Source organism: Miniopterus natalensis, chromosome 22 (genome assembly GCF_054644295.1).
Source record: "Miniopterus natalensis isolate mMinNat1 chromosome 22, mMinNat1.hap1, whole genome shotgun sequence".
Lineage (NCBI taxonomy): Eukaryota > Metazoa > Chordata > Mammalia > Chiroptera > Miniopteridae > Miniopterus > Miniopterus natalensis.
Window position 1 is genome coordinate 1895287 of NC_142102.1, and position 21176 is coordinate 1916462.

General features: G+C 52.2%; 1 protein-coding gene across 1 annotated transcript in view; it reads left to right on the forward strand.

The window, feature by feature from the left end:
• The window catches only part of TRPM1 (transient receptor potential cation channel subfamily M member 1), a 61160-nt gene that overhangs the window by 12628 nt on the left and 27356 nt on the right, over nucleotides 1-21176 (forward strand). Inside the window, exons 2-16 of the mRNA XM_016200245.2 lie at nucleotides 886-965; nucleotides 2378-2573; nucleotides 4193-4406; nucleotides 5375-5499; nucleotides 6490-6661; nucleotides 9208-9382; nucleotides 9997-10120; nucleotides 11550-11622; nucleotides 12300-12400; nucleotides 13168-13341; nucleotides 14400-14534; nucleotides 15176-15226; nucleotides 17222-17362; nucleotides 18129-18158; nucleotides 20837-21126. Of these exons, the coding sequence (XP_016055731.2) occupies nucleotides 886-965; nucleotides 2378-2573; nucleotides 4193-4406; nucleotides 5375-5499; nucleotides 6490-6661; nucleotides 9208-9382; nucleotides 9997-10120; nucleotides 11550-11622; nucleotides 12300-12400; nucleotides 13168-13341; nucleotides 14400-14534; nucleotides 15176-15226; nucleotides 17222-17362; nucleotides 18129-18158; nucleotides 20837-21126 (2081 nt within the window). The remainder of the gene's footprint in view (nucleotides 1-885; nucleotides 966-2377; nucleotides 2574-4192; nucleotides 4407-5374; nucleotides 5500-6489; nucleotides 6662-9207; nucleotides 9383-9996; nucleotides 10121-11549; nucleotides 11623-12299; nucleotides 12401-13167; nucleotides 13342-14399; nucleotides 14535-15175; nucleotides 15227-17221; nucleotides 17363-18128; nucleotides 18159-20836; nucleotides 21127-21176) is intronic.

Below are 21176 nucleotides of genomic sequence, written 5' to 3' on the forward strand. Positions count from 1 at the left end.
ATTGATCGAGCCCGCAACCTGGGCCTGTGCCCTGACCGGGAATCGAACCCCGATCGCCTGGATCCCAGGTCGACGCTCAGCCGCTGAGCCACGCCCGGCCGCGCCCCTTTGTCTCTCTTCGTAAACTCAAGGTGTCCCTGGCTCACCAGTCACTGTGGCCCAAAGTCCCCATAGAGGGTGCCCCACCCACCTCTCCGGCCCCTCCGCCCCCTGGGTGACCTCCGAGGGACAGGCTGTCATAGGCAGGGTCGATTAGAGCTGAGCAGCCTTGGCCATGCACCATTCAGGCCATTTATTCCTCCATGGAGTCATTACTGCCAGGCTCCCGAGAGACACTGGGGATATAGCAGAGAACTGAACAGGCCGTGGCGGGTTTTGTGGGAGGAGAGAGGGGGGGAGAGAGAGTGTGTGGTGTCGCTTTTTGAAGGCCCCCGGGGAAGGTTCTGAATTATAGTCATTCCTCTTATTCAAAAAGAAGCCGAGTGACCAGCTGACCCTGAGGTCTCCCCAGAAAGGCTCGGCTTGGGTGGGGCTCACAGGTTCTTCCAGGAGAATGGAAACCTGGCTCGGAGCGTCTCTGCAGGGCTGAGACTGGGGCCGGGGCTCTCTGAGAAACAAGAAAAGCGGCATCGGTCCTTGCCACCACCTGTTGGGGAGGGTCTCTGTGACAATGGGTTGTCGCCGCCACCCTCCAAGGGGGTGGCATCCGTGGACACGAGGCAGCCCTAGGTCAGCACAGCTGCCCAGGCGGATAGGGGGGGTCTACTCAGATGTTCTGGGCAGACTTCCTGCACATGGCATGTGAATTTTACAAAAGTAAAAGGGTAAACTCTGATAATGGCTTGGGATAGACCTGGGTCTAATTTCCACCTCTTTCTCTTCCAGGGACAGAAAGCTTGGATAGAGAAAACCTTCTGCAAACGGGAATGTAGCTTCATCATTCCCAGCACTAAAGACCCCAACAGGTAAACGGGAAGCCGTGATTAAGTCGTTATCCAGTCCCGTGCTTGTCTACCGGTTGCCAGCAACTATTCCCTAGTGTCTGTGGGAGGGCGAACAGGAGCCGGGAAGGACGGCCAGAATCTACTCCCCACAGGAGTCATTGGCCAGGGAGTCACTTGGACTATTAAGTTCCCAGGTTAAGATGCAAATAGGCTCGAGAAAGAGCTACAATCCGCCTCTCACCCTAATGTGAACTGTCACACCCAGGTAGCCCCACAGAGTTTCTCTTAGTCTTTTTTTTTAAATAAGTTTTTATTGGCAGAGAGAGGAAGGGAGAAGAAGAGAGATATAAAAACAGTGATGAGAGAGTCATGGATCGGCTGCCTCCTGCAAGCCCGCAACTGGGGATCAAGCCCACAACCCGGGCATGCGCCCTGATTGGGAATCGAACCGAGATCTCCTGGTTCCTGGGTTAATGCTCAACCGCTGAGCCACGCTGGCCGAGCTCATCTTAGAGGGCTTTAGACATGTGTCCAGGGGAGCTCGGTTAGGGTTTCATGTTATTTGGATGCAAAGGAACTTCCATCACAGGGAAGATCTGAGTGGGGGAAGTGAACTAGATGTAACTTGATAGACATACAGGCCAATGAAATAAAACTGAGGGTCCAGAACTAAACCCATACATCTAGGGCCAATGGTTTTTTCAGCAAGGTTGCCAAAACCAGTGGGGAAAGAACCGTCTCTTCATCAAGTAGAGCTGAAACAAGTGGAGGTCAAAGAATGGATTAGACCCCTACCTCACACCATGTATAACAGTGAACTCAGAGTGGATCCAAGACCTAAGTGTAAGAGCTACAACTATAAAACTCTTAGGTGAAAACATAGGAGTAAATCTTCACGGCCTTGCACGTGGCCAAGGAGTCTTAGATCTGACACCAAAATCATGAGCGGCAAAATAAATACACTTTCAACGTTGCTTGTGCAGAGAAATGTTTTATGAGGCAACAGAAAAATTCAGTGACACTAAAAAATCCTGGAAGGGATTGTAGTTTGTCACAGAATGTTCAGTAATTGGTGCCCATATTGACACGGTCAAGACATCGGAAAGGGTTAAAATATGTCCAGTAAGACTTGGGGTGGTGAACACACAATATACAGATGATGTATCATAGAATCGTACACCTGAAACCTGTACAATTTTATTAACCAGTGTCACCCCAATAAAAAAGTTTCTCCAGTAAGGAAGGGTGACCATCCAATGGGCTTACAATAGACTGGAAACAGACACGCATTGATTATCTGGAAAAGGCCATCATAAAGAGGCATTTCTGCCCCAATAAAGCTGGATAAGCAAGGTGTTAGCCTGCCCTGTTCGGGTGCTCCTCCCATGTTAAGGGGAAAATTGTGAAAGACTTTGTCTTGCCTTTGTTTTCAGGTGTTGCTGTGGCCAGCTCACCAACCAGCACATTCCCCCTCTGCCCAGTGTGACATCGGCCAAAAACGGGGAGGAAAACCAAGAGCCAGAGACTCAGCCCGAGAAATGGTCTGTTGGCAAACACACTCAGAGCTACCCAACAGATTCCTACGGGACTCTCGAGTTCCAGGGAGGCGGATACTGCAATAAAGCCATGGTAAGACAGACCTAAGGCAGGGCTGTCACTGAGCCCACGGCCCCTGTCGGAGGCCCAGCCTCCCAGACCCCCACCCTTAGGCACCTGGGTCTTCTTTCAGGGGCGTGGCTCCATTTTCCTAGATATTTCATGGCAAAGACAAGAGATCTATTTGCATGCTCAGCATTTTAGCCATGAGATTTTAAAAATATGTATTCATTTGTTTATTTATTTGAGGGAAAGGGAGAGAGAAACAGCAATGTGAGAGTGAAACATCAATTGGTTGCCTCCTGCACACTCCCCGACCAGGGACCGAACCCACAACTTAGGTATGTGCCCTGACCTGGAATCGAACCCTCATTTGGTGTCCAGGGCAATGCTCCAACCGACTGAGCCACACTGGCCAGGGCTTTTGTTCCACTTATTTATGCATCACTGGTTGATTGTTTTATGCACCCTGACCAGGGATCGAACCCACAACCTTGGCCTAGGGGGCGATGCTCTAACTAACTGAGCTACCTGGCCATGGCTTAGCCGTGAGATTTAGAGACTGGGCGCAATTATAAAGGACAGATAGCGTCCCTTAAATCCGCACCAGAGTTGTGAATCCACCGATCACGCTTTAGCCCAGCCCTGCAAACGTATTCATCATCCCGTCTCCAGGGACAAGAGGAAATTACGTTATTTGCTTTCGGGGTTGTCTGGGTTTTGTTTTGTTTTGTTTTGTTTCATAACTGTGGACCTTCAACCCTCCTGAAATGGGTTAGGAGTGTCTGGAAGTATTTCCCTCTGAAGTCTGTCCACAGCCTCCCTGGCCTGCATTCAGTTGGCCAAGAAGACCGAGAACTTTCCCATTTGCATGTGAACAGGGTGGGGGGGGCCTCTGCCTCTCTGATGAGCCAGCCAGAGAGGGGAGGCCTAACGCTGTGATCCCTTTCAGCTAACTCTGAGTAACGCTCCCACGTGCCCAGTCGGGCCATTTTCACGATTTCATTTTATTTCGTTGGCCCGACATTCTTGTTCAAGTACAGTTCAGTGTGTTCCAAATACCACAGCATAGGGGCTCCGGAATGGCACCCGACACACTGGCATGGACACAAAGAAGCGTTCATCGGGGCCAACGCCGTTAACCTCTTCTTGACCTTGGGGGGAAGGTCGAGTCCGAAGGTTGGCCCATGATCCCCTTCCCATCACTCGCTTAGTGCGGCCAGTGGGCCACTCCCTCAGCAACATCCTGTCCACCCTCTAGGGCCCCGGTTCTAGCTGAGCCAGCTTTGGAGTCGAATCCTTCAAGGTTAGGGTTGCCAGGCAAAATACAGACACCAGTTATAGCCGAATCTGAGATCGACAACGGATACTTTTTTTTAGTATGAGTATGTTTGTTCCAAATCTTGTATGAGGCATGCTGATCCTAAAACATTTTTTGGTTGTTCATATAAAATTCAAATTGAACTGGGCATCCTGTAGTTTACTTGCTAAATCTGGCAACCTTCCCAAAGCTTCCTTCTGTCCCTTGGCCACAGGCTCATGTAGAGGCCGCAGACCCTGAGGGGGAGAAAGCCAGACAGCTCCTGCCTGGACAGGAGCTATAGCCCCGTTCCCCTGTAACATGACGCCCGGCATCCCACACTCTCTTGTAGTATATTCGTGTGTCCTATGACACTAAGCCGGATTCGCTGCTGCATCTCATGGTGAAAGACTGGCAGCTGGAGCTCCCCAAGCTCCTCATATCTGTGCATGGAGGCCTCCAGAACTTTGAGATGCAGCCCAAGCTGAAGCAGGTCTTTGGGAAAGGCCTGATCAAGGCCGCCATGACCACGAGCGCCTGGATCTTCACTGGAGGCATCAGCACCGGTAAGAGCAGCGCCTCTCGCTTTCGAAACCAAAACAAAATATATTGCATCCCTGTGTAGCTTGCTTTCTATTTTCGTGTGACTGTGATCGTGATCAGCGCATCGGACACCCACTCTACGTGGTTAGAGCGTCGGCCCGTGGACCGAAGGGTCCCGGGTTTGATTCCAGCCAAGGGCCATGTACCCCGGTTGTAGGCTCGGTTCCCAGCTCTGGTCAGAGAGAGTGCAGGAGGCAACCAATCCATGTGTCTCTCTCACATCAATGTTTCTCTCTCAAGGCCCCGTCCAGGCCTTGTTTTCAATGAGGCTCTCTACAAGCCTTTCTCCAGCTTAGGGGAGAGGAAACCGAGGCACAGAGAGGTTGAGGAGCATGCCAGGCGTCTGGCTGGTAACTTTTGTTTGTTTAAAATCCTCACCCGAGGATATTTTTTCCATTGCTTTTCAGAAAGAGTGGAAGGGAGGGAGAGGAGAGAGAGAGAGAAACATTGATGTGAGAGAAACACATGGATTGGTTGCCTCCCGCACTCTCTCTGACCAGAGCCGGGAACCGAGCCTACAACCGAGGTACATGGCCCTTGGCTGGAATCAAACCCGGGACCCTTCCGTCCGTGGGCCGACGCTCTAACCACTGAGCCACACCGGCCAGGGCTAGCTGTCAGCTTTAGCTGAAAGCCACCAGGAACAGCCAAAGAGACCCCGGCGATTTCCACCCTTGGGAACCTGTGAAGGAAATCTCTTCGTGGTCGGTTTGCTTTTTGTTTTCCGCTTACCTTTTTGAGAGCCCCTGCAGGATGACTAGCTATTACGAGCTCAGACTTCTGGCGTACTTTCTCCTAACGATGAAGATCGTTACAGCTCCCCCCTGTTCCCTAGGGAATAGAGTGACTCAGAGACGGGGTCCCTACAGTTCACAAATAGGGATATGATGGGAGGGTAACAGTCTAAAATGTGACTCATGGCTGCTCACAGGTGTCATCACCCATGTCGGCGATGCCTTGAGAGACCACTCCTCCAAGTCCAGAGGCCGGGTCTGTGCTATCGGCATCGCTCCCTGGGGCATCGTGGAAAATAAGGAAGACCTGATTGGGAAGGACGTAAGTGTCTTCTCCCGGACACTGGCACTTTTAAAAATCAAAGTCTTTATTTTGAGATAATTGTAGATTCGCCCACAGTTGTAAGAAATAAGAAAGAGAGGTCCAGTGAACCCTTTCCCCTCCCCGAGATGGCGACATCTTGCAAAACTATGGCCCGATATCACAACCTGGATCTTGACATTGAAACAGTCAAGATACGGCGTCCTGGTTGCATCACCCCTTGGACCTCCCCCATGTTGCCCTTGGACATCACGTCTAATTCCCTACCACCCCCTGGTAACCACTGATCTGCCCTCGTCTATAATTTTATCATTTCGAGAACGTTTTCAGATGGGACCACACAGTACGTAGCCTCTGAGTACTGGCTTTCACTCCACAGTAATGCTCTGGAGAGCCAGTTGTTTGTGGACCAGCAGCCTGGTCCTTTTCATGGCTGAGTAATATTCCCTGGCGTGGGTGAGCCACCATCTGTTGAACCGCTGACCTGATGGAGCGCATCTGGGTGGCTTCCTGTTGGCTGTTACAAATAAATCTGCTGTAAACGTTTATGCATGGGATTTCGTGTTAACATAAGTTTTCTTTTTAAGATTTTTTAATGATTTTTAGAGAGCGAGGAAGAGAGAAACATTGATGTGAAAGTGAAACATCGATAGAATGCCTCCTGCGCGCCCCCTACTGGGGAGTGAGCTGGAAAGCGGGGCATGTGCCCTGATGGGAATCGAACCGGCGACCTCCCGGTGCGTGGGAGCCACACTGGCCAGGGCTTAACATAAGTTTTCATTTCTCTGCGATCAATGCCCAGGCTCGGTTGGCATTATCTAAAATAACCTATTCTTTTCTAATTTAATATAAAAATTTGCAAAAGAAAGCCCTTCATTAGAAAGGGTAAGAAAGTGACCGCAGGTCGAAACGCACAACCCGACGGAGCAGTTGCTGCCCGTATGCACCTACCTGCCGGGGTTGCCATCTAAGGGCTGTGCCTTTTCCCAGGTGACCAGAGTGTACCAGACCATGTCCAACCCCCTCAGTAAGCTGTCTGTGCTCAACAATTCCCACACCCACTTCATCCTGGCCGACAACGGCACCCTGGGCAAGTACGGCGCTGAGGTGAAGCTCCGGCGGCAGCTGGAAAAGCACATCTCCCTGCAGAAGATCAACACCAGTAAGTTCTGGGCCAAGGCCACCGACACGGCGCCGGGAGGCGACTGCCCCGGGGGTGGAGAGCCCTGGCCTGGATTCCTTTAGCTCCGTGGAAGATGCCTCGCCTTGACCCTTTCCGTAGCCACCTACAAAGCGCACTCACTGAGCCCCATCATGAGGCTTTGCCCCAGGGCCACAAGGAGGGTTGCCAGGAGAAACAGCCGCGCAGCAGTTGTCATGGTGACAGCACTGCCCACCACACGGTCCAGTGGTTCTTGCTCCCTGGAATTACCATAGTCATTTATTTTATTTTATTTTTTAAAAATATATCTTTATTGATTTCAGAGAGGGAGAGAGAGAGACAGAAACATCAATGATGAGAGAGTCACTGATCGAGCCCGCAACCCGGGCCTGTGCCCTGACCAGGATTCGAACCCCGATTGCCTGGATCCCAAGTCGACGCTCAACTGCTGAGCCACGGCCGGCCGGGCCATAGTCATTTTTTTAACATTCGAACAAAAACCGTTCCTCAAAGACTTCGTTTGATTTCCCCTATGAATTGAGTGTTACGTGGTCATTACATTGAGTATCTTTAGCTCTGGTCTCTCGCCCAGACCAAGACGGGCCAGGTTGAGGGGGGGAACCCCTTGGAGAGGCCACCGCCCAGGCTGGTCCAGGCGGCGCATCCCTTGGGAAGAACTCGGGGTTCCCGCTGGAGAGAAAGGAGTGAATCTCCCCCAGATGAAACGGTGATAACCGCCTGTTAGAACGACAGGAACTGGCCTCACCTCCCGGAATATGTTCAGACCCCAGCAGCTCTTACTGTCAAACAATTGTCAACAAAGCGACGTGAGAGGGCGTTTGGTTTCTACCGTGGCTGGTAGGATTTTTGTGAAAGGAAACCTGAAAACCGATCGTTGTGGAGCGTGATTCAAGGAACGTCGAGGCGGCACAGTGGTTCGAGCGGAGACGGCCTGCGATGAGAAGCTGTGGGTCTCCGAGAGTCCGATCCCCTTCGATGAACTGGCTGGCGGCTAAGTGTCTTGTTCTCACGCATTTTTATGTTCCTGGCCGTGTACGTGGTAGGCTGCCCAGCTTCCCCTGCCCACGTGACTGCTGGGCTTCCCTTTGTCATCCTTTGCCCGGGGCTCTGAGTGGGGCAGGGAGCGCAAAGGGGTGCTCAGTTGTCACCCCTCACAGCGCGGAGCTTCGGGGGGGCCCAGCCTAAATCATGAAGAATCAGTCCCACGAAGGGGACTGGGCCGCCGTATTCCTGCAGGTCTGAAACACCAAGCCTGGCTTGGGAACCTCAGAGGCAGGGCCCCTGTCACCTGGGTCCATTTTTCCAGTTTCTCTTAGGTGGGGCCTGGTGCCCAAGCAGACCCCTCCCCCAATGCACGTTTGTGGAACTGAACTTAACTGAGATGATGCTCTAAGCGTTGGTCAAAAGAAATTAAGTCACTTTGCATAGTGAGTCAGCCGGAGAAGGAGGAAGAGAAACCAGGATTCTCAGTGCCAGCTTCTCGCTGCCTTGCCGGCTGCGATGCTAGTGTTTTTCAAGAGATTCATCCAGTTATTTTCATTCCAAAAATCCTGTAGTCCTTATAAGATAGTAGGATAGTGAGCTCTCTCCTCCCGGCCTCCTCCTCCGCCCCCCCGTTTCAAGGAAAACTGAAATCACTTTAGCTTTTTTAGAAAACAATGTTCCAACAATTAAAATATTTGTTAGAATTCAGCTTTTTCAAGAGAAAGTTTTCAACGTCTCACTTTGGCTGCTCCAAGAATGAAAAAAAAAATTTTAATGGAAAAGACAACAGAAATCTACTTTAATGATCTGCTCAGAATGGCCTCAGTTCATGTATTTAGAAAATCTTTTTTTGAGCCCGGCCGGCGTGGCTCAGCGGTTGAGCGTCCACCTGGGATCCGGGCGATCGGGGTTCGATTCCCGGTCAGGGCGCATGCCCGGGTTGCGGGCTCGATCAATGACTCTCTCATCATTGATGTTTCTGTCTCTCTCTCTCTCCCTCTCCCTTCCTTTCTCTGAAATCAATAAAGATATATTTAAAAAATATATATATATTAAAGGAGGCAGGGTGATGACTCGCCATTGGCAGGTGGTCCTCTATGGCTCATGGGGGCTTGGTCGTTGGCCCAGTGTCACACGGCCAATACTCGAGAGGCCAGGAATTGAACTGGGCTCTCCTATCACTGGCCCAGGTCCCCTTTCCCTGCGTCCTTCTTTGGGGATGTCAGACCCTGGGGCAGGGCAGCCAAGGGAGGTGTTTTTTTAGCGGAGGGAATCCTCCAGTGTCTCCCGCATCCCACCTTGAAGTAGCCCGTAAGCCAGGTGAGTTCTACACGGCGCTTAACCACATGTGATTCAGAAAGGTCGCGATTTTAAGACTCTGCTTTTCCCGATCAGGCCGCAATCCAGGGTTTGAATGAAAGCACGAACCCTCACACCATCTGGAACATCCCTCCAGTTGTAAGGGCTGTGGTCTCAGGAATGAAAGCGAGGAGTGGCCGGTGGTGATCGTGGCCTGACGGCGAGTGTCGTGTGTGTTCCAGGGCTGGGCCAGGGCGTGCCGGTCGTGGGCCTCGTGGTGGAAGGGGGCCCTAACGTCTTCTCCATAGTCCTGGAATACCTCCGAGAAGAGCCCCCGGTGCCCGTGGTGGTCTGCGACGGAAGTGGACGCGCCTCGGACATCCTGTCCTTCGCACACAAATACTGTGAGGAAGGAAGGTAGGGTTTCTGACCTGGTACAAAGGGTGGGGTTTTGTTTTTTGTTTTTTAAATACATCTTTATTGATCTCAGAGAGAGGAAAGGAGAGGGAGAGAGAGAGATAGAAACATCAATGATGGGAGAGTCATTGATCGAGCCCACAACCTGGGCATGTGCCCTGACCGGGAATCGAACCCCGATCGCCTGGATCCCAGGTCGACGCTCAACCGCTGAGCCCCGCCCGGCCGGGCAAGGGCTGGGTTTAAGTGCCTTTCCGTCAGGCGGAGAAGGAAACCCTAGTCCAATCTAAAAACGTTCAATAAGGAATCTTGACAAGGTTCGCCCGTTTCCCAAGGTCGCCATAAGCGGGTGCCGTCGGGACCGTGGTGTCGCCCTGGGGGACACCCTCTCGCAGCCTCACTTTCCCCCATGAGGCCTCGGCAAGCCTGGGATTCAGGACAAGTGTCAGCGCCGTTTTAGACCCTGGTCCCTCCTTGCCTTCTGTCCTGAGATCCCCTCCAGGGCCAAAGTTTCCAACCAGAGATCCCAGGTGGACGCGGAGCTGTCGGACTGACTCACGGGTCAGACTTGACTTGGGCCGTTTTCCGTCTCTTTGGCTGTTTCCTTTGAACAGGATCATAAATGAGTCCCTCAGGGACCAGCTTCTGGTCACCATTCAGAAAACGTTTAATTACAGCAAGACGCATTCGCACCAGCTGTTTTCGATGATCATGGACTGCATGAAGAAGAAAGAGCTCGTAAGTGTCGCGGGCTTACGCCCAGGCCCACTCCGCAGAGATGCTGGGGTGTCCTCGGGTGTGCGTGACAGGGTCGTTCACGTTTCAGCTCAGCCTCTCCCAAGAGGTGGGTTTCAGATCCACTCCGCCCCAGCTATTACGTCCGCGTGATGGGAGCAGCAGGTGCTCATGCAGGGGAGGGACCCGGGGGCTTTCCGACCTTCGTAGGCATTGGGACATCGCGCCAGTTCTAAGGTTCATGATGCTAATCGGGTCTCGAGGTCTCGGGAGTGACGTATTCCACCCTTTTAGGTGAGCTGGTGAAAGTCTGTCACATCACTTTCCAAATGCAGAACAGGCATGGCGCGGAGATATTGTGGGTTCGGTTCCCCGGCCACCGCGGCAAAGCGAGTCTCTCTCGCGGTAAAGCGAGCCTCAGTCGTTTCGCCGGTGGAGGGTCTTTCCTTCAGTTTGTAAAAAAATGCAACATCTGCGAAGTGCAACGGAGTGACGCGGAATAAAATGAGATACATCTGTAATGATTTCCGCTCCTTGCCTCCTCCATTGTGCCTATAAGGAAAAGGCATCCTCGACGCGCGCCTAAGGGAGCCCCCTGAAAATCCTAAACCTACAAATTTCCTACAAATGCAGGCGCACTTCAGAGATCCTGCGGGTGGGGTTTCAGGCCACTGCAATAAAGCAAATACTGCAATAAAGCGAGCCACACAAATTTCCCCCCAGTGCATTAAAAAAGTCCTGTTTACACCCCAAAAAACAATGTATGTGCCTCAATGGAAAAAATACTTAATTGCTAAAAAACGCTGACCATTATCTGAGCCTCCTGCAAAGTCGCAATCTTTTATTTTTTTATTATTTTTATTTTAAATATATCTTTATTGATTTCAGAGAAAGGAAGGGAGAGGGAGAGAGAGAGATAGAAACATCAATGATGAGAGAGTCATTGATCGAGCCCGCAACCCGGGCATGTGCCCTGACCAGGGAATCAAACCCCGATCGCCTGGATCCCAGGTCGACGCTCAACCGCTGAGCCCCGCCCGGCCGGGCAGTCGCAGTCTTTTAGCTGATTGCCTTCCGTCTGTAAGCACCGTACCTGCAGCACACAGTAAAATGAGGCATGCTTGCATATCCGACCTGAGCAGAAATGATTCGTCACCTCCCAGAGCAATTTAGATATTGGAGGGCAGCTTCTGCCCGAGCAGATGGAGTCAGGCATGAAATGAGAGGCCAGGCAAGCGTGCGGAGTTGGGACGAGCGCCCCGGGAACCGGAGGCGCCGGGTATAAAAATGGCTTTGCTCTCAGCACCCCTGGCGGGTGTGCGTGTCGGTCTCTGTGGTCCTTTTTAAAAAAAAACACAACACCACCGCCCAGTGCTCCCCCTTGTTGCCGGGTTTGCTTTACTCGGCCTTTTCACGGTTAACGTGTTTTCAGGTCACCGTGTTTCGGATGGGAGCGGAGGGGCAGCAGGACATGGAGATGGCGATTTTAACTGCCCTGCTGAAAGGTGAGCCCCGGGAGACGGTGGCTCCGTTCTCTCTGCACTGGTCATGGTCTCCTCCTGCCGGGAACGGTCTGTTGGTGGCAGAGCCCCCAGCTTTTGTAGGTGCCCGTGGACGTGACGGGCTGAAGTCCGAACCAGTTTCCGTCTGCGACCAGTTCGCTGAGGGTTTCAGCTCCTGGAGGGTAAACGCGAATGGTTTCGGTGTTTTGGGTTTTTTTTTGCAATCACTGCGTTCTGCGGTGCCCTGCCCAATTTTCCCGTCTCTCTCCCAATGACAGGCTGCAACCTGGCCACTCACAGGGCGGCTTGGGGACACATGCCTCCTGCCTGCCTTTGGCTAGACTGCGACCAGCCCAGAGGGTGTCGCCATCTGGGCTGGTCTTTCTGTGGCGGCTCCTCCAGCCGAGAGGGGCAGCCCCCGTCGGCCTGTCCTGGCAGGTGTCTGGTGGTCCCAGGGCTCCAGATAAGAGTCCTGGAATCACCGGGTTCCTCCTGTCCCAAGGAGACCACGTGGAGGTCGCCAGGCAGCCCTTGAGCCTGAGTGGCCGGTCACTCCGGGGCAAGAGGAAAGGCAGCAAAGGCTTAGTTCCAGCCGCGGGGGCGGGCGGCCTGGGAGCCTGTGCTCACCGCCCAGCACCCGAGGGGCTCGGAGAACATCGGCTCCTCTCTCGCCTTTCCAGGAACGAATGCATCAGCCCCGGACCAGCTGAGCCTTGCGCTGGCCTGGAACCGCGTGGACATAGCACGAAGCCAGATCTTTGTCTTCGGGCCCCACTGGCCGGTGAGACTGAGCGTTTTCCAATCCATCCCCTTCATCCTGACTCTGTCCAGATGACGCATTGTGCGTGCTCTCCTGTGACGCGGTCCCGGGAGATGCGCCGGGGTTTCCGATGATTCAGCCCATGATCCGAATGGGTTACTCGGAGACGTTGCTGTTTAACCTCAAAGAGCCAGGAGGGGGGAAGAGCCACCAGCACTGATCACACTCGAACGAGCGCTCTTGGAGAAACGACCACCAGATATTCCAGCGTGGCTGGTGGAGTGGCTGTTTACCCTTTGAAAGAAAAGAATGAAAAGAGCTCATTGAAATTAAATATAATGATTGCATTGAGAGCACTGGTTTTTCTTTTTAAAATTTTTTTTTTTAAATGTATCTTTATTGATTTCAGAGAGAGGAAAGGAGAGGGGGAGAGAGAGATAGAAACATCAATGATGAGAGAGTCATTGATCGAGCCCACAACCCGGGCATGTGCCCTGACCGGGAATCGAACCCCGATCGCCTGGATCCCAGGTCGACGCTCAACCGCTGAGCCACGCCCGGCTGGCCAGCCACTAGTTTTTCAAACTCTTCCGTGAAACCCTGGTGGCCTAGAGAACTCTGTGTGTGTGCGCATGTGCACATGTACTCACTTTTGCATGAGTGCATGTGTGTGCTAACATGTGCATATGTATGCACATGGGTGCACGTGTGCATGCATGCAGCGGTGAGGTCCTCTTGGGACTGCGAGCCCTAACGTTCCCCCCAATTCTGCTTGCCGTGGACTGCAGCCCCTGGGAAGCCTGGCCCCCCCGGCGGACAGCAAGGCCACGGAGAGGGAGAAGCAACCACCCACGGCCACCACCAAGGGGGGCAGAGGGAAAGGAAGAGGCAAGAAGAAAGGGAAGGGGAGAGAGGAAGCAGAGGAAGAAACCGACCCCCGGAAGATCGAGCTGCTGAACTGGGTATGCGGGGAGCCTCCGCTCCCATTTCTGGGGATCATCGAGGCCGTGGAGCCCACCCCCCTCTTCCTCGAAGGGAAGGGGCACTTCTGGGTGTCTCTGCTCCGGCCCCCCTGGGCCCTGAGTCCTGGGAGGCCTCGGGGGAGCGTTGACGGGACGGCGTCAGTGTCCCGAACGGCAGTGTCACCTTCGCTTCGAGGCAGCTGCCAGGTTGTCGCAAACGTAAACGTTCCTGCTTCGGGGAGATAAAGCCGCTGAGAGTGGGGCTGGGTCATGGGGCTGAGCAGCAGGTTTCTCTGCCTGGCAGACACGCGCGGACGCTCGATGCGTGAAAATGTGGGAAACACGCCCGTGATTACTGAACAGGACACGCAGCCTGAGGGTGGGTGGGGGTGAAGGTAACAGCGCCGGGTGACAGGACACAGGCCAGACGGGACGCCAGGCCTCTGCGGTGACGTGTCACTGCGCTGTCCCTGTCCCTGTCCCTGGCGGCGCGGCGCCCGCCCGCCCGCTCAGTCCCACCCGGCGGCCGCACAGGGAACAAACTCCCTCCAGCGAGCCTTCCCCTTACCGCGGGCTGCGGGGTCCATCGTTTCTGCAGGACAGAAACGTGAGTAATGTATAAAATAGCACCGTCTGCCACCTCAGCTGACACTGCGCCCGGAGGTGGGAGCTCGGAGGTTCAAGTACTAATTGCGCTTTTATTTCGAACAGAGCCGCAGCTGATGTGGGTTTTCTTCCTCGTGTGTCTTAGAAACACAAAGATAATCAAGTATTTTCATGAAAAACAAAACTGGAAACTGGAGACAGCGGTGGCAGCTTGGCTGTCATTCTGAATGGTCTCCCATTCGCTTTAAAGGGGAGAGAGTCACTTATTTCTCTCCTTTTATCAAACTCGGGTCGCCGTGGGTCTGGCGTCGAGAGGCCAACCTGATGAGAACGGGGAGGGGAGGTGGGTGTGTGTTCACGGAAGAGCAGAGAGGGCCCTGCTCTGAAAGCCCTGGGACCTGGGGGTTGGGACGCGCTCCCCGAGGTGCTCCCGCCCGCCTCCCCTCCTGCAGGTGAACGCTTTGGAACAAGCCATGCTGGACGCCTTAGTCTTAGACCGTGTGGACTTTGTGAAGCTCCTGATCGAAAACGGAGTCAACATGCATCACTTCCTCACCATCCCGAGGCTGGAGGAGCTTTACAACACGGTGAGTGCTCCGGACGGGGCGCCCGGGGGAGGCAGCCGCCCGGTGCACCGATCACCGGCGCGAATCGCACGTAAAAGAGCACAGAATTATTGAAATGTCGTTTCAGCTGGGAGGGCCGCCTTTTAATTGATTTATCAGAGAGGGAAAGAGAGAGAGAACATAAGATCCCCTAACCAGGGATCGAGCCCGAAACCCTGGCACGTGCCTTGGCCTGTGGGTGCGAAGGCCGACACTCTAACCACTGAGCCACACCAGCCGGGCCTGGAATGGAAGCCTTTGGATGAACTCCTCTTGGCTTAGAGCCCAACAATGGGAATTTGGGGGAATTTACATTTCCTTGCCCCATCCTAAAATTTTAAATAGCAGGAATGTCCTCGGCACCAAAACCTGGTGCCTTTTGAGCACGAGGCTGCAACATCAGAAGATGCCCTCTAAGAAAAGACACTCAGTGAAACGTATTGAACATGCACGAACGCGTCGGATGCTCCTAACCAAGACTAGTCCTGGCGTCAAAGAGACAGGCCGACAGCGGGTCACCGACCAGCTCTCACAATCTGTCGGTTCTGTAGAGCAGGGTAAGGACTTTGCTCCGAGGGGCCGAGGAAACCACGGTTAACACGGCTGGATGGCTTGTCTTTCAGAGGCTGGGCCCACCGAACACTCTTCATCTGCTGGTCAGAGACGTGAAGAAGGTCAGTCTGCTGTTTCATATCCCTACCCGTGGGCATTTCTCAAAAACATATTTTTTAAATGCATTTTCCAATTACAGGTAGCGTGCAATATTAGTTTCAGGTGTACAACAGCTATTAGACATTTATATATCATACGGAGTGAACACCACCTGGCACCACACACAGTTATTATGATATTATTGACTATATTCCCTATGTGTTTTTTTGTGTGTGTGTTTTTGTAATATATCTTTATTGATTTCAGAGAGAGGAAAGGAGAGGGACAGAGAGAGATAGAAACATCAATGATGAGAGAGTCATTGATCAGGCCCGCAACCGGGCATGTGCCCTGACCGGGAATCGAACCCCGATCACCTGGATCCTAGGTTGACGCTCAACCGCTGAGCCACGCCCGGCCGGGCTATATTCCCTATGTGGTATACGTCCCTGTGACTGTTTTTCTAGCTGGCGATCTGGACTTCTCAAGAAGACATTTTATAAAGCAGTTTTTAAATTTCTAAAACGTGCACCAATCTCGTTGGCGGCCTAAGAAATAATGAACCCCGCTCTTCGTAAAAAGAGTTTACTTACACTAAAAAAAATAACATTTTTTAAGTTTTATGTTCATCCTCACACATGACGGGCTTGTGCTGAATGAGCGATGGGGGGTTGGCACCGTGACCGAGGCCGGGGCAGCAGCCGTGGGAGGGCCCACCTTACTGCGGACCCGGCCGCCGTCTGTCCACGCGGCGCAGTGTTCTGTGTCTGCATTAAGACCTGTCACTCCGCCTCTTTCCCAAGTGCCAGCGGGACGTGCCTGTGTCTCTCTGTGCGTTGTGGGGATCGGAGCAGTTGTCCGTGGCCCTCTGTTCCCTCATCAGAAAGCAATAGATGCTGCTGCTAAGTGCTGACAAGCACTGTGTTCTTGGAGGATCCCATCCGCTCGCTCTCTCGCCACAGTATTTCCTCAGTCCCGTGGCCTCAGGCTGAAGGGTCGGATGGGTTAATGTAGGAGTGATTCGTTTTCCCAGAATACGGCGGTCCCTGGCATGCTAGGTGTGGAATGCGCACGCGTTCATAGGCTCGGAGAAACTGACTCAGATGAGACAATAGACGATGGAGTCCTTGGTATCCGGTCACGTGTCATACAAATTCCTAGTTCCCATAACGGGAGACAGTCACTGGATCAGAACCGAATCCACGGATCTGGGAACCCGCAGGGACCCATGCCCTCTTTTTCGGCATAAGGAACTGACTCCCCGGAGTTCTTAGACGGGGAAGTGACAACATTCAAAAGCTACAGCTCCCGAAGCTCAGACCCGACCATTTCTCACCCAAATGGCTTCAGTATCTTCGCCCCTCATCTAGTCCCCTCCCTCCCACTGTCCCCGGTCACAGGACCCCACTTAAACCCTCCAGAGTCTCATGAGCTCCAAGCTCCTTCCAAGAACCTGCACCCCTGGGCCCGGCCACGTCCACATGCCTGCTCGCCCATCACGGCCCCACCACAGGGCACCGTGGGAAGCTGTCAGGAGAGAAGCCCAGCCCCAGGGGTAGCCCCGCTCCCATGGCCTCCCACAGGGCCACCTTCCTGTCCCGCTGGTCACTCCTTCTGCCTGAAATCTGGACTCCAGCCCTGGATGCTGGCTTTCGCCCTGCGAGCATCTGGCAAAGCACCTTCTCAGCACAGCCCATCTGCATTGACAAAGGCTCAGACCATCTGCGCGGTGAATTCCCAGGGGTCACACACACCGCAGGCCATGGTGTCTGAGTCCAGTCCTGGACCTGCCAGCATCCTGGGTTTCTCACTCTGCTCCCTGGGAAATTCAACCCATCCTCTGGGCGTGGCTTAGCCTGTCATCTCCCTGTCCCGTGGAAACAGACTTGAGTATTGTTTGATGGCCCTTTGTGACGCTGGCACCCGAGGGGTGGCCAGGAGTGACCGCTCAGGCCTGCGGGGCGCGATGGGTGACATCCACGCTGCTCATTGCTGAGACTCCGCCTCTTCTCTTCCAGGGCAACCTGCCTCCGGACTACCACATCAGCCTCATAGACATCGGGCTGGTGCTGGAGTACCTCATGGGCGGCGCCTACCGCTGCAACTACACCCGCAAGAGCTTCCGCACCCTCTACAACAGCCTGTTTGGACCCAAGAGGGTAGAACTGAGTGACCGTGTGCCGTGGTCTGTGGCTCCTTGTTGTCTTTTCCGATCACTCCGCCTGTTCTAAGTCAAGCTCATCCCCCGTCCCCAAGCCCACCTGCCCTTCCTCCTGCAGGGACTCGGGTGGGAGGCCTTTATCCTGCGCAAGTCAGGCCGCTCAGCCCGTCGGCTGCATCTGCCCCCTGTCCTTTGTCCACAAGTGGCCATCCTTCTGGGTTCCTTGGTTTCTATCCCCCTTTGTCCCACCACTGGAAGGACCCTACTCCTCCAAAGCCAGGGACAGGCCAGTGTACCTCCAGCTTGGAAGCTCCCAGTCGCCCGAGGAATCACAGCCAAGATCACTGTTGTGGCATCTAAGGCTCTGATAGCCTCATGGTCATTCCGCCCTGTCACGGGGAACCGTGGACCTTAGCCGAAGTCCAGTTGCATGACTGTGCCGGCCATGTCTTCTTCTCCTCGATCAAAATCCCTCGCTTAGTACAAGCCCAACTCAGACATCAGATCTGCCGTGAAGCCCCCTTGCCCCACGCTTACAGCCCGTGGTCTGTGTTTCTGTGAGTGAACGTCTGTGGCTCCTGCTGGGTAAGGGCCCTGTGCCTGCACACGCTTCTCCTCACCTGAGTTCGGCTGGAGGGAGCCGAGTTTCCATATTAGAGCATTTCCACCCTTGGCTGTTGTCCTTAATGGTTAACCTGCTAATGTGCTACTAACGTTAGTGATCTCCTCGCACTGATTTTTTTCTCTCCCCTTTCCTTACGCAGCCTAAAGCGCTTAAGCTTCTGGGAATGGAAGTAAGTCGGTTCGTGTTCAATGGTTGACGATGTCTTGGTCAAATACACGTAGCATCTTGGTTTTGAACTTGTTCAACAAAACACTGAACGAATGTCTCCCACGAATGAATTCACTGCACTAGGCACATTAAGTTGACTTAGACGATTCAGTCAAATTCTATAAAGTAATCACAGACGTCTTAAAAAGTTAGATGCTCCCAGTTCATTTGAGGGAATTAGCGAAACCAGGGTTTCAAAAGCAGACAAAGATTAAACCGTAAAACCTAGACAGTAATGAGGCTTACATACACAAAAACCATAAAGAACACTGAAAGAAATTCAGTGTTTTCCATTTTAAGAATAGCTGCTTCTATTTATTATTATTAATTATTACTATTTAATATATCTTTATTGATTTCAGAGAGAGGAAGGGAGAGGGAGAGGGAGAGAAACATCAATGATGAGTCATTGATCGGCTGCCTCCTGCTCGCCCCCTGCTGGGGATCGAGGAGCCTGCACCCTGGGCCTGTGCCCTGCCCGGGAATCGAACCTTGATCTCCTGGATCCTAGGTCGATGCTCAACCGCTGAGCCACACCTCCGTGGGCTATTATTATTTTTTAATTCTCACCTGAGGATATGTGTATTGATTTGAGTGAGAGAGGAAGGGAGAGAGAGAAACACCTATCAGTTGCCTCCCACGTGCACCCTGACTAGGGATCAAACCTGAAACCTTTTGGTGCTGCTTTTATTTTTATTTATAATTTCCTCTTTAATCCAAGAGTTATTTATAAGCATCTTTTAACTTTTCCAGGTAAAGACTTTTATGTCATTCTCCCACTGTGGTTATTTTCTAATTTTACTCCTTGAATGTAGACTAACGTGATTTCTGATGCCTGGAATTCGTCGAGATAGAAAATCCCAAAGGAACTGGGGTTTAACGCCTGGCTGGTTTTCGTTAATGATTCACGTGTGTTGGAAACAAAAGCGTATGCTCAGTTTGTTGGGTACAATCCTTATACTTACTTATTATTAATCCCTATTTACGATCCTTAGACTTACCTGTCTGATCAAACGTGGTGATTACGTTACTCCCTTTGCTTCTATAGTCACTATTTTTTTTTCAAGTTCATTTCTAAGTGACATGCAGTTAGAGACTCACTGCGATCTCTCTTCATAGTTCCTATTCCTGTCTTCTGTTGTCTTCTTGGGTGGTTTCTCTTACTTCTTTTTGAATTGTGGCAGTTCTTTGCATTTTAGGGGAATTAACCCTTGTTGGCTATATTTTCTCTCTAGCAATCTTTAAATTACTTTAAGAGAATTTGCATACAGTTAATATCTTTATAGTATTCTATATTATTATTATTATTATTATATTATCTTTAATTCTCACCCAAGGAGAGAGGGAGAGAACCATCAATGTGAGAGAGACACATCGATTGGCTGCCTCCCTCACGCACCCTCCCGGGGCTGGGGATTGAGCCTGCAACCGGGGTATGTGCTCTTGGACGGAATTGAACTCGGGACCCTCCAGTGCTCAGGCCGATGCTCTAACCACTGAGCAACACTGGCTCAGGCCATATTCTATGTTATTGAAAGGTAGGTTTCGAAGGGCTTCTGTTTTACATTTTATGAGCCATTAATGGCTTTTTATTTTTTTTGATAAATTCTTGAAAATAAAGCTAAGTGTATTTTTAAGTTTCTGTAGTGTGAGTTTTTAACCTATGTAGATCAACATTCCCTAAGTTACCGTAAATATAGTTTTACTGGGACAAATTAGAAAATCATAACAAAAACATTTAAATCAGGAGCAGGATCTAACAGTTTCAGTAATCCTTACCCAAGGATATTTTTTCCATTGATTTTTAGAGAGAGTGGAAGGGAGGGAGGGGGGGAGAGAGGGGAAAAAACACATCAGTGTGAGAGAGACACATCCATTGGTTGCCTCCTGCACGCCCCCGACTGGGGATCGAGCCTGCAACCTGGGCATGTGCCCTGACCAGGAATCGAACCCCAATCACCTGGATCCTAGGTTGATGCTCAACCGCTGAGCCACACTTGGCTGGGCAAGACATATTTTTTTAAAAAACGCTATTGGAAGAGTTCCCCGAGGAAAGAAACTGTAGATTTTCTCTCCTCTGGTACTTTTTGTATGTAAGTGTGTTTTTGTTGCTATTGTTTTAATTTTGCAGTATCTCCTAGGTTTTTTTTTTGTTTTTTTTTTTAATATACATGTCTTTATTGATTTCAGAGAGAGGAAGGGAGAGAGAGAGAGAGAGAGTGAGAGAGAGAGAGAAACATCAATGATGAGTCATTGATGGGCTGCCTCTCACATGCCCCCTGCTGGGGACCAAGGAGCCTGCACCCCAGGCATGTGCCCTGACCCGGAATCGAACTGCGATCTCCTGGATCCTAGGTCGATGTTCAACCGCTGAGCCACACCAGCCGGGCTTCTAGGATTTTTAAAGGCTTTGGGAAGACACCCTCACCCCAGGGGTACAAGTTCTTCCAACAGTAGCAGCCTTTCCACCTGTTCCCATGGTTTACTCTGCGTAATAACCAGGAGCATCTTTTCAGAAGGATCAACACGCCGAGTAGAAACCGCAGATGTCCCTGAGAAGTCTCTTTATTCTGGTCACCCCAAAATGCTTCGTGGCACCTTTACAGCAGAGCTGTGGAAAACATGCTTTTCTACCCTCAGGATGATGAGCCCCCAGCCAAAGGGAAGAAGAAAAAGATGAAGAAAGAGGAGGAAATTGACATCGCCATGGACGACCCGGCCGTGAGCCGCTTCCGGTACCCCTTCCACGAGCTGATGGTGTGGGCCGTGCTCATGAAGCGCCAGAAGATGGCCGTCTTCCTGTGGCGGCGGGGCGAGGAGAGCATGGCCAAGGCCCTGGTGGCCTGCAAGCTCTATAAGTCCATGGCCCATGAGTGCTCCGAGAGCGAGCTGGTGGACGACATCTCCCAGGACTTGGACAACAACTCCAAGTTAGTGTCCCGAGGGAACAGAGGGACGGGGAGAGACTGCTGTCCCGAGT